At 37.4% G+C, this 13,328-nt stretch overlaps 1 protein-coding gene across 4 annotated transcripts in view; it reads left to right on the top strand.

The window, feature by feature from the left end:
• Nucleotides 1-2,531: 2,531 nt before the first annotated feature.
• Nucleotides 2,532-13,328, top strand: part of LOC143875748 (ARM repeat superfamily protein) — a 53,406-nt gene continuing 42,609 nt past the window's right edge. Inside the window, exons 1-7 of one of the 4 annotated variants that reach the window (XM_077377374.1) lie at nt 2,532-2,882; nt 5,970-6,062; nt 9,323-9,495; nt 11,194-11,443; nt 11,517-11,584; nt 11,673-11,742; nt 11,836-12,189. In XM_077377374.1, coding sequence (XP_077233489.1) covers nt 2,718-2,882; nt 5,970-6,062; nt 9,323-9,495; nt 11,194-11,443; nt 11,517-11,584; nt 11,673-11,742; nt 11,836-12,189 — 1,173 coding nt within the window. In that variant the 5' untranslated portion in view covers nt 2,532-2,717. The remainder of the gene's footprint in view (nt 2,883-5,969; nt 6,063-9,322; nt 9,496-11,193; nt 11,444-11,516; nt 11,585-11,672; nt 11,743-11,835; nt 12,190-13,328) is intronic. The other 3 variants (XM_077377367.1, XM_077377354.1, XM_077377361.1) reach the window with 3 other exon arrangements.

Below are 13,328 nucleotides of genomic sequence, written 5' to 3'. Positions count from 1 at the left end.
GAAGCTACCATAATGCAGTCCATAACTCAAAGTACCCTTCAAGTACCTCAATAATCGTATAAGAGCATTCGATCTCTCTCTCTCTCTCTTGATTACTTGTATACTTACTCAGTGTGCCAACAACATAAGCAATGTCTGGCCTTGTACAACACATAGCATACATAAGACTGCCACTAATCTTGGAATACTCAAGCTGTTCAATAGCTTGACCACTGTTGCGTAACAACTTGACACATGGGTCAAAAGGAGTAGAAGCAGGTGCATCCTCAAAATGATTGAATTTCTTGTGAATCTTCTCAATATAACTTGATTGCGTAATAACAATATTATTCAGAGATCTGACAATCTTGATTCTCATAATCATATATGCTTCACCAAGGTCCTTCATGCTGAAATTCGAAGCAAGAAACCTCGTAGCTTCATTAACATGTTCAATATCTGTACCAAAGATGAGCATATCATCCACGTACAAGCATATAAGAACTCCAGAATTATCTATGAACTTGCTAAAGATGCAGATATCTCCTCCATTGATCACATATCCATTGGACAACATCACACTTCTGAACTTCTCATGCCACTGCTTAGGAGCCTGTTTCAAGCCATAGAGAGATTTCAATAGCTTGCAAACCTTGTGCTCTTGTCCAGAAGTGATAAATCCTTCAGGCTACTCCATGTAAACTTCTTCCTCCAAATCACCATTGAGGAATGTTGTTTTAACATCCATCTGATGAATAACCAGATTATGAATAGCAGCCAACCCAATAAGAAGCCTTATGGAAGTGATCCTAGCTACCGGAGCAAAAGTATCAAAATAGTCAAATTCTTTCTTTTGATTGTACCCGTTAGCAACTAATCTGGCCTTATACTTGTCCAAAGAGGCATCAGCTTTGAATTTTCTTTTGAGAATCCACTTGCAACCAATAGGATTACAACCTGTAGGAAGATCTACTAAAATCCAATTGTTGTTAGATATGATTGAATGCATTTCATTATCAATAGCTTCACTTCAGAAAAGAGCATCATTAGAGGACATAGCTTCAACATATGTATCTGGATCCTTGTCCACCATGAGAGTGTAGAAATTAGGTTCAAATGTTTTAGGAATAGCAACCCTTGAACTTCATCTAGGTGTAACTCTCTCTGGTGATTCAACAGCTTTTCTCTTTAGTTCACTTGAAGAACCAGCTTAAACTTTTCTGTCTTTCTTTGGAAACACATTCTCAAAGAAATTTGCAATCCAGTATTTACTTAGTCTAACTCTTCACTTATCCAAGTAATGGCCTTTAGAATTTCAAGGAATATGAAAAGCCACAAATTTAATTGTTCAAAGAATACAATTTGAAACACATTTCTAACAAATTTAATTTCCAAAAATGCATTTGTAAAATAATTTGAAACACTTTTCCAACAGTTTCCATTTAATTAATCTTAATGCTACCTTCATATTGCATTTAATAAAGAATTTTTATCCACATTTGTGTTTGATAGCATTTAATTAAGCTTAATGGTACATTCATATTTGTTTTAATATAGAATTTTATCCACATTTTAAAAAAGGGAAATCATAAATGCGCCCCCTTTCATCACTTGGGACACCCCGCTGCGTTGTACGTGGCAATCAGGTCACTTCATTCCTTCAAATATGAAGTACATCAGCCCCTTTCCCGTCGTAGATACACTGAAGCTGGGTGTCCCAAGTAATGAAAGGGGGCACATTTATCATTCCCCTTCAAAAAATTGATTCAAAAGTCGAAAAAATTGATTCAAAAGTCGAGACTTAGAGAAAAGTAAAGTATGTTAAAAGTGAAACCAAGTACAAGGCGTGCAACTCAGGTCGTGTCCAACCCGGAAGAAAACGGGTCAGGTTGTGTTTGAGTCGGGTTGGGTTCAGGTTCAGGTTCCGTTTTGTTGCCAGTAAGTTTTTTATCCTAGGAGCTTTTTAATCCCAATAGTGATGTCAACGGGATTTACTAGGTTTTTTTTTTTTTTTTTCTACAATTCCTAAAATTCCTGCCAAAATTTAGGGGTGTCATTACCAAATATAGGTAGGGAGGAGAGAGAGGGAAGAGAGAGAAATAGAGAGGACATCATTCCCTAGAAAAGAAAAAGAAGGGACAAGGAGTCCATGTCATACTCATAAGCAATCATTACAAGAGTGGGATTAAAAAAAATTTAATGCTAAAAGGCAACCAAACATAGGATGGGATAAAAATTTTACTAAAAACTTCCTAAGTTTTAAATTTCACTAGCAACCAAACAGACAAAGGGAAAAGATATCACCATAACCGGGTCAACCCGACCCGAATTAAGAAATCGGGTTCGGGTTGAGATATTTTTTTTTTCCGGGTTGGGTTGGGTTCAGGTTGATGGTTCTGAGTTTCAGGTAGGTTTGGGTTGGCTTCAACCCAACCCGGCCCATCGCTAGTATTTCCATGGAATTGTTTTTTATGGGTTACTTCCATGGAATTGTGTCCCGTAAACAAAAATTTTCCATATTTTATAAGAAAATTTTCGTTCTTGCTTGTCCCTGGAATTTCTCTCTCCACGGAATATTTTTCAAAAGCCAATTTTCCATAGATCCAAACATCCCCGAAATGTATTTGTCGCTGTCTTACTCTTGCTCTTACTCTCCTCTATCTTTCTTCCATCATGCCATCTCCTCCTCTCTCGCTTTCCTTCTTCTTCCCTTGTGTTGAGATCTTATAACCTTTTAAATGGCCTTATCTGGAATTAGGGCATGGAGAACGGCATTTCTCACTCTAAGAGATGAAACCCTAACATTTCCCCCTCGCACTCTCCTCCCTGACCTCCTTCGCAATCTCATCTTCTCCCACTCCGAGATTTTGGTCTCTGCAGCATCAGCTCTTCCCCCTCACGAGGTAAAAAAAAAAACAAAAAACCCTAATTTTTCACATTTGAATTTGATATGTTCATATAATTATGGTGTTTATGGGATACTTGGATTTTTTATATGGTGTAAGCCCGGGTAGTTCAGTATTTTTGAAAAAGTTCTGTACGGCCTTAGTGAAGTGGAAGATAGAAGATCGCTATCGCGAAAAACAACCCACATTCAATCCACTTCCATCTATGGTTTTTAGTTTTTTACAAAAAACCCAACAAAACAAGAGAAAAAGAAGTTAACTTGCATAAAATTTCAAGATAAAATCCAAATAATGAAAGACTCCTAGCTAACTATAATATAGGAATAGATAAATGGCAAGAGTACTCATAACTTAACCCTCAATATAGCTAACTAAAGAGAAGAAGGAAAAAAAATAGTTAGAGAACATAATCTCTAAGATATGTGGGCCCCATAACTTCTATTGAATGCTTGCTTTTTCGCATGATAATGTCCATGTTCCTATATGATGTCTGCATCAGACTCCCCTGGTTGAAAAGGACTCGTCCTCGAGGCTAAATGATCATCACTGTCGTCTCCATGATATACATCCAAATCAGTTACATTGAAAGTTGCAGAAATTCCCATGTTGGCAGGTAGATTAATCATATAATCACTTTCACCGGTACGCATGGGTACTCCAAACGGTCCATCGGCTCAATCTTGCAACTTCCTACATTTAATCCTTGAGAACCACTCCTGCCGTATGTTGATCCAAAAAAGGGCTCCTTTAAATTTCACATGCTTCCTAATCTTGTCGGCCAATTCTATGAATTTTTGTTGCTCTCTCGAATCAATCCCTTATTTTCTTTTGACACCTCTACAAATTTGGCCATTGATAGAAAGTTAATTTCGTCCCCTTTTAAAGGCTTAGGAATATTCTCCATCTTGGATAGACCCAAAATCACTTTCATGCCGTCCTTAACAAACGTGTCAATGTTTTTATACCCATCATGGATAGCTTTTCAATTGTATTGCCACGGTCGACCCAATAACATGTGGCAAGCATCCATCGGCACCACTTCACACCATATAGAATCTTGGTATTGTTTACCGATGTTAAAGTATAAAAGATAAATACTGCCTTTCTCCAACAGCTTAAGCTTTTGGAGAAGTTGGTAAGTTAACATGGTATCAAAGCCAAAGGTCTCGAGTTCAAACCCCCGGATAGCAAATATCCACATGCAATGGTTGGCCCAAAGTGGGACCACATGTGCCACGTGTTTGCCAAGTGGGCCACACGTGCGGGGGAGTGTTAAAGTATAAAAGATAAATACTGCCTTTCTCCAACAGCTTAAGCTTTTGGGGAAGTTGGTAAGTTAACAACCGATATAGAAGGAAAGTAAACAATGTTGATTAACAAGTACCTCGTTTCCTTTCTCGAATCATGTAAGCTTGTAAGCTGTAGGCCTTGTCTCGGTCTTGAGGTTGAGTTTGTCTTCCATCTCTTGTGTCACCACGTTCTTGCAACTCCCACTGTCAATGATGAGATTGCAAATCTTACCATTCGATGTACATCTTGTATGAAACAATTTGTGCCACAACCAATCAGGCTTTTCTTCAACTTTGGCTGTATTCGTATTACGCCGAATAACCAACGCCTCGCCATGATCATTCCTAGTGATCTCGTCGCCCTCGTCATCATTTACCCATCAATATGTGGATGTTCATCTAGTACCTTCGATTCGACCAACTCGTCAAATTCTTCTACCAAATTTAAATATAGTTTTTCAACCTTCGTTTCAACCAACTTGTCAAATTCTTCGGCCAAATTTACGTACCTTTGGCTTTGGTTTGGGCACTCTGACGTTCTATAACCAAAACCCAAGCACTTGATGCACACATCAATATTACGGTAGGGTTGATTAGGACCCATCTGACCATAAACTTCGCTTTCACCCACTGAGCACGATGATAAAAAGGTTAAAATTCTCCGAGATGAGAATTGTAACTACTAGAATATAGTAGATCGCAAACTCGAGAAACAACCCACATTCAAACCACTTCCTTCTACGGCTTTTACAAAAACCGAACAAGAAGAGAGAAAGAAGTTAACTTGCATAAAATTTCAATAATCCTCCTCTATCTCACGTTACTTTCGTTTCTTTATACAAGATTAAATCCAAATAATGAATGACTCCTAACTACTAGAATATAGGAATAGATAAATGACTAGAGTACTCATTACTTGAGACTCCAAAGGAAAGTAAGCCACCTAAAAGACATCTCCCTTAATATAGCTAACTAAAGAAAAAAAGAAAGAAAAAACAGTTAGAGAACATAATCTGTAAGATATGTGGGTCCCATAACATCTCTCAAATGCTCGATTTTTGGCATGATAATCTCCGTGTTCCTATAGGATGCGTCTATATCAGGCCTACACCATAGGATGATCCAAACTGTGCATTTGATGGGCCACAACGTATATAGGTTGTGCCCAAAAAATATATTGGCCCTACAGACTTTTTGAAAAATACTGGACTATATGGGCTTACATCATATAAAATCTCGGCGTAGTTGTAATGTATTTATTATGTAGTTGTGGGAATGTATTTTAGAGTTATGGCTGTTTGCTATTGCCTATGCATCATGTAAGTGGGCACATGTTTGTGCTTATATTTAAGAAGTTATATCTTAATGAAAATGTAGAGAAGTTTACAACCAAGAAAGAAACCTTGTTTAGGAGTCATGGTTCCTCTCGAATTGAACCGTTAGGAGGTCCGGTTGCCTCGAGTCAAACTCTCTCCCCCTCTTCTTTATCTTTTCTTTGTTTATTTGTGTTACGACCAATTAGGCATGTATCAAAATTTCCATTTTGCTAGTATTTCAGTTTCCGATGATTTCCGTATTCCGATTGGAAATGTTAATTTGGAACTCGTCTATTTTGTCATTCACTTGCTCGCTTGGTTTATTGTTCATTGTCCTGCAGACTAATCTTGAGCAGAAGAGGATTGTAGTTTTATCAGTTGTCATACTCTTTTGGGCGTATGGCATTTCCAGACCGAACTGAAATTTCTAAAGTATTGTTATTACTGTTGGTTTTAACTGTGAGAATTTGTGGTTTCAGATTGCATCGGATTTGATACTTCTGGTGGAGTTGGCAGGGGCTATTTCGGAAGGTGAAGATGTTGAATATACATTTATTAACACCTGTCATTTGGTAAGCATAGTCTTTTTGTAGTTTCTGTGCTCACTAGAGCCAACATTTATTGGGAAAGATATATAGAAAAATTTCATATGAATATATGATAATACTACCTCAAAAGTCAAAACTAATATTAATAAATTAATATAATATGAATGTCAATTAGAAAGGTTTAGAAATGTCTGTAAGTGGATCGAGGTATACTGGAAACTGCGCTCTACTTAGAGATAATATGTCATCGTCTGTACCGTATTGGTCGACGCTTATTTCTCAAGATACAATGATACTCAAGGGTAGCTACTGTGCAGAAAAATACTCCCATGAACTTATAATTATTGGCTTGTATCACTCCAAAATATCAAAATATAAAAAACCTAGAAGCAAATATGCGAGCATTCAAAGAAGAAGTAATCTTTTTAGAGAGATTTGTGTAGTTGTGGAAGGAGAAGTCCCTTTTTAATTTTCTTGCAACTATTTGGGTAAATTGGAAAGAGAGAAATGCTAGAGTGTTTGAAGGGGTTGAAAAAACTCCGACCCACTTATTTATGAAGGTGAGTGCTCCAGTGATTTCTGGGGTTAACGCTCTTCCAAGCTTTAAATTTGTCTCTACCTACGATCCTTGGGAAATGTGAAAGGAAGGATGTGGTAGCAAGGATCCCAAACAAAAAATTGTCCAAAGGTGGACCCCTCCTGAATGTGGATATGTGAAATTGAACTTTGATGGTTCTAGTTTGGGGAATCCAGGGCCGGCTGGCATAGGGGTGTCCTTAGAAATGATAAGGGAGAGGTTGTTTGGGCTTTTGCCGGCCCTTTGGGAGTAGTGAATGCTACGGAAGCCGAGGTTAAAGCAGTGCACCAAGGTTTAAGTCTACTAGCAAGGGGTGGTTTTAATAAAGTAGTGGTAGAGGAGGACTCAATGAATGTAATACTATGGCTCAATGGGGTGCATAATCATCCTTGGAGATTTGACCGATTGATTGATGAGATATTTGATTGGGTGGAAGACTCCTTGTTAGTCTTTCAGCATGTGCGCCGATCTGCTAAGGAAGTGGTGGATAGATTGGCTAGACTTGGTGTATCCAAGGAGGCCTTGGTTCTATTTGATGCACTTCCACCTTGAGTTGTTGTAGCAGTTGTTTTGGACTTCTCTTTCTTTTCTATTTTCCTTGTACTGACCATCTCAGTCTTCTTTGATTTTAATGAAATTTGGCTGCCACTTTCATAAAAAGAAAAAGAAAAAAGAAGTCCCTTTTTTATTTTGTATTGGAAAGAGATGATAAGAGATGGGTTTTATAAGAAAATAGGGGTTGAGACTTGGAAACGTCTCCCATGTTCTCCAAAATTATCTCCAATGTCTCCACCTTTATTCCTAAAAACTAGGTGGGAAACCAAAAAAGCAGGTGAAAGGATAATAATAAAGAAATATAATAAATTGATTTTTAAATCAAGATGTAACAGCTTTGGGTAAAGTAATTTGGATGGTATATGATTTCTATGAGTTCAGTGATGTCTAATACGTGATAGTAGTTGGATGAATATCACTGGCTGTGTGTACTTCTTTCCATTTTCTCGAAGAAGTGCAAAAGCAATTTTAATAAATTTTTTTACAGAAGCATATATCATATTATGATTCAAGCATGAATTTCCAAGATTTAGTGCCAGCACATGAAACCATAGTTTTAAAACTCTCCCGCATCCGCGTCGACTCCCTTTTCCCTTCGCCGCGTTCCGCATTGCGCCGCATCCGCGTTCCACGTTTTGCCCTACAAAGTCAATAAAAACTCCTTTTACTCTCCTGAATTATGACCACATCAACCGAGGACTCAGTTGCGTCAACTGAGTACTCGACCGCGTTGTGTCAAGTCGACTAGGATTTTCTTCGGCCGTATTCCGTGTCGCATCCGCTTTTTTAAACATTGCACGAAACTTTTGTGTTTCTCCTTTTCATGGGATCTGCCTATCTAGGCAGAAATGGGAATCTCATGAAATTTTGGAATGATTTACCATGGATCAGGAGTCTGGCTTTTCATCCCTATTTAGCACTGAGTGAATTGTTAGGAATCGCCTGCTTTCGAAGCTCAAACTTATTCCAATGGGCCACTACTCTCGCTTCAATTGGTACAAATGAACATAGCCGCACCATATTGTTGGAGAATCTGCTACCAAGGTCATATCATTCATAAAAAGAAAAGAAAATTTTCTATCAAGGCCATAGCATTAAATTTTTTTTCCCACCAAGGCCTGGTTGCAGCCATTGAAAAAAAAGGTCTGGTTGCAGCCTTTGCCTTCTAGTGGAGATTTTCTTTGTTGAATCCACAAGGAAAAAACATTTAGAATCAGCAAATCTTATCTTGAGATGACAAAATGCTTCGAGTGGTGACCCACTCTAACCTTAAAAACTTGAAGTTGAAACACTAGAGTGAATAAAATTTGCTCAAATGTGTGCACCTGGTTCTTCTTTTATTTTATGCAAGTCTCTAAAAGCTCAATAAATTTAATAAGGACTTCTATCGTCCAACTTGTCTTTTGAGTACTTCATGGAGTATTTCTTGAGAATACCGAGTTGCACTTGGAACTCAACCTGCATCTCAAGTTCTCAACTTAGTTGACACCTCCGGTTTTTTGAGTACCTAATAGTTGATACTTTATAGAGTGCCTAGTCATAGTTCCAGCCAGTGTTAGGCAAAGGCATAAGGTGAGGCATAAGCCTTACGATATTTCTAAATTTTAAATACAAATTAAACAAGAATAAATTATAAAAAAAATACAAAAAGGTTATTGAAAATTCTAAAAGAAATACATGCTTCATTTCTAACAAAGTATCCTCATCCAACCATCAATACAATAACGACATAAAGTCCCTAACTATTGTTACCAAGTTACCAAATAATACAAATTAAATAGCCACTGGTTGTCACTTGGTTCCTATGTTGCAAATCGACCCTATTCGACATAATGTTCAAAACTGCAATATGGATGCTATTCTCTGTTTCCATGAGACTAATTCATGTATCCTAAGAGATTGGTTCCTTTGTGTTATTCCATTTCTTCTGTTCATGATCTCCTAGAGGGTATCACATCTCCCATAAACATTTGTCTTCATCATTCCATGTTTATTCTTATCAGTGTGAAGATGGTTATTTATTTCATTTCTTGCAGTTCGCTTTATTTCTAGTTTTTATTTGGCACCTTCGATTTCTTGCTGCGTATAAAGGGATTTTTTTTTCAAATTCAATTGCACACTTTAATCTAATGTTTTCCCCCTTTTGGTATAGATCCATGATGTTAGCTGTCGAATACGCCTGGAGATGAATTCCTCTTCTTGGGTTGTTATGTTTGGCTTCTTTGAAAAGATGGTGCAGTGGTCTCTCTGCACTGATACAAAGACAGCTTGCTCCGGGAATGCTGCTAGAATGAAAGCCATAAGGGAGATTTTAGAGATTCTCAGGTAGCATACTTTGTGGAGCAATTTTTTTCTTTCCAGCTTAATGATCATGATTAGAACAACATTCCCTATCTTAGTTGTACATTTGATTGTTTATGTGTAAATGATTGCGGTGGTTGCTATTTTTCTTTTGGTGGGTAAGCTGGGGTTTGGTGGGCCACCCTATCTGACCTTAAAAAGATCACACATAATTACTATTGAGGATAGACTTCCTTCTCATTAGATAGAACATGTTAGAGATTGTGAGAAAAAGAATTATTTATGCAATCCTTTTTTGGAGGGAAATCAGATTCAGAATGAATGTCAGCTGCCTGTTAGTTTCCCTTCAAATATGCAAAATTTACCTTCTCACAACTTGGTATGATTGAGGATGATCTGAGCTCTCCAGGGTAAACAGATTTCACCAGTAATCATCTGAACTGCAACAAGAAAATCTGCTTCAACCATATGCTTGAAATCATACTTTTAAAACTCCCTCGCTTCATTGTGGACTCCCCCGAGTCGGCTCCCTTTTCCCTTGGCCGTGTTCTGTGTTTTGCCTCCGTGTTCCGCATTTTACCCCACAAAGTCAATAAAAACTCCTTTGACTCTCCTGAGTTGTGACCGTGTCAACCGAGTACTCAGCCGCATCAACTGAGTACTTGACTGCATTGTGCCTAGTTGACTAGGATTTTCTTCGATCGCATTTTGCTCCATCAACATTTATGTTCTTTTTGAATTTTTGGGATTGAGAGGGCCCTCCAATTTCTCCAATGTTTAAGAATTTTGAGAGTTTCAGAATTCATTGAGATTTAGATAGAGAAGCTTTTGGTGCACATTGTTGTTAATGAGATTCAAGAGAACTCTCTTATTTGCTCTATGTTGCTGCCCATTCAAAGGTTTCCTTCGGCCCAAATATGGAAAATAGTACCATTAAAGCAAGCTTTGCACTAGTGGTATTTGATCTCCACCTTTGAAATTTTGGAGACCATTCAATTTCATTAAAAAGAGGCTGAACTGAACATATCCCTTTTCAACGCCAAAAACTGAAATAGTTGATTTCCATAACGTGACTGTATATGTATATCCAAAAAAATTGTTTTGTTTTGGCTTCAGATATGCGCAATGCAACAGATAGGTCGGCTTGAATGCCCATTCTCGTCGTTCTATTTTGTTTGAAGCTTTTCTTGAGCTACTTGCCAGGCCTTTAAAGCAGTGGTTGTTATTATTATGTAAACATGCAACTATTTTCTTTTCCATGAACTGGCCTCTTTGATTCTAAGTATGAATTGGTAAAAATTTCTTGGCGGCCAGGACCATTTGCAAATGAACAAATTTTGCAGATATATTTTAAGCATATGTCGTTCTTTCATGAAAGCAGTTCTTCAAATGAAAATTGATATATGATGGCAGTCAAAATACAGTGTTTTTGAATTCATGTATAGCTGTGAAAATCTAAGCCAGCTGACCTAAATGCACGACACTGGAATTTGAGTGAGTATTATTATGACTGAAGAGGTTGGTTGATATTAAATGGAATTGGCATCTAATGTTAAGGAAAGCTAGATCTCACAAAAGTCGCCATATTATGTGGTTGAATTGGTTCTATATTAGTAATTCTGTTGGACACAATATTGGTTCTGTATTAGTAATTATCTTGGATGTGATATCCTTTATAATCTTTTATAACTATTTTCACACCTTTATCCTTGGGTCTGGCAGGAACTGTTCATTAGCAGAGAACTCAAAGATACTCGAGCTTCTTCTCCATATCATTTCACGCTCACATGCTGTGTTGTTTTGCTCTTCTTATTCAAGTGGAAATCAACGATATGCAATTGATATTGGCACCAAAATCCCCAAATGTAACGATTTATGGGAGGTTCAGACCATTGCTTTTTCCATGATAGGGGATGCATTCTCAAGAAATGGATCGAATATTTCGGTGAATATGTGGCAATCAATGCTTGAGGTGTGCATAGTCTTGCATATATTGGGTAAAATGTAATTAAATGACCTACTTATGTTTGGATACGTTGGATTAGGTTTTGAGAAAAGTGATCGATGGTTTGGTATCTCGGAGCCTGCTTGTAGAAGACTATGTCATGTCAAGGTACTTCTTTTCCCCTCACTTGATGCCCTATGAAGTTTATGAAATAAGTCTCAACCAGGATCAAATAATTTTGCTTTCTATTTGACAGGTTTTATAATTCTCTTCTACATTGTCTGCATTTGGTTCTTTCAGACCCAAAAGGTTCCCTTTCAGAGCATGTATATTCATTAACTCCATCACGGTTTGCCTTAATTTGTCTTCCAGTTTTTTGTTTTTTTTCGGTTACTTGTTTTGAATTTGTATTTCTGTAGGTAGCAGGTTTTGTGGCATCACTGCAGATGTTCTTCACATATGGTATCACTAATAAATCCTTGGTAGTGTTTAAAGAGAAAGAATTCAGTTCTATAAACCTAAATTCGAGATTAGAGCAATCTAGAAAAATTGAGCGTGGTGGGACATATAGACCTCCACACTTACGCAAAAGGGAGGAGATGAGTGTGCAGCCATTTAAAGCGCGGGGTTTTCGATGTTCTTCAGATTGTGAGCCTTTTGGGCTTGGTTTTATGTCGTCCGATTCTGAGCATAGTGATAGTGATGGACCTGTAAAAGATACAGATCGCTTTCGGTGCTCCAAGGCTAGAATAGCTGCTATTATTTGCATACAGGTAAGGTTATATTTTGGGTTCTATCCTCCACATGAAGCCATTTTCTCCTTTACGAAACATACAAATTTTGGTCTATCTTGAGAGCATGAATTTTGGTTATGTTGCTAGAGGAGCTTTAGATTTCTTCGATCATCTTCCTTCCATGACGGGTGTATGTATCTTTGATTTTTTTTTTTATCATTGTATGCACCCTTTGACCATCTCAGTTGTTGGGCCTTCCTTTTAATGATTTACGGTTAAAAAAGGTTCAGATCTATACTATGATAATATTTTCCTTTTTTTTTTTAAAGTAGAAAGAAGTGAGATGGATGGAAAGAGTGGGAGAACGAAAGGAGGAAGTTTGTGTGGTTGAAAGATAACACCTCAATTTCCACTCTTTATTGGTTTATTTTACATATATGTATTATATATATACTCATATGCCGCTTATAAGTGACATATTATATATATACCCAGCCTATCAGGATTTATAATATACTTAGCATGCGTTTGTATACCAGGAATCAAGAATGGGTATATAAATCAAATTCCATTCCTATTCCATTTCCCATGGTAAAGGGAATGTGGATTCCAATTCTTGTGTTTGGCTACCAATCAAGAGTTGTTATTAATGAAGCATTTTCAGAAAAAAATAGCAGGTATAGGGTCTTGCGTTTGTGATGAAGCATTTGTCATAGGGAGAGGTTTTCTCTCTAATCATGGAGACTTTCTCTCTCTAATTTTGTCAACCAAATCGATTTATTTTGTGTTGGAATCAGAATACCACCTACCTAAAATTCCGGTTGGGCATTCCCTTTGGAGCGAGTAAGATCACCCAAACGCAAGAATCGTGGGGATGAATTAAACACCGATTCTTTATTTCCGAATCCATCAATCCAAACGTACCATTAAAGTAATAGACTCTTAAGAGTTATGCTTGACAACATGCATTATTATACAGGTATAAGATTGGCATGCATTCCTTAATCAGGTGTGAAGATGAACCCAACAAGATTTTCACTTGCATAATCGTGGGGATAGAATCAAACACCGATTCTTTATTTCCGATTCCATCAATCCAAACGCACCATTAAAGTAATCGAGTCTTAACAGTTATGCTTGATAACGTGCATTATTATACAAGTATAAGATTGGCATGC

This window comes from Tasmannia lanceolata, unplaced genomic scaffold, assembly GCF_043159265.1.
Source record: "Tasmannia lanceolata isolate RefF3 unplaced genomic scaffold, GAP_Taslan_0.1 ptg000002l, whole genome shotgun sequence".
Lineage (NCBI taxonomy): Eukaryota > Viridiplantae > Streptophyta > Magnoliopsida > Canellales > Winteraceae > Tasmannia > Tasmannia lanceolata.
This window is presented reverse-complemented; position numbering and strand designations above follow the sequence as displayed.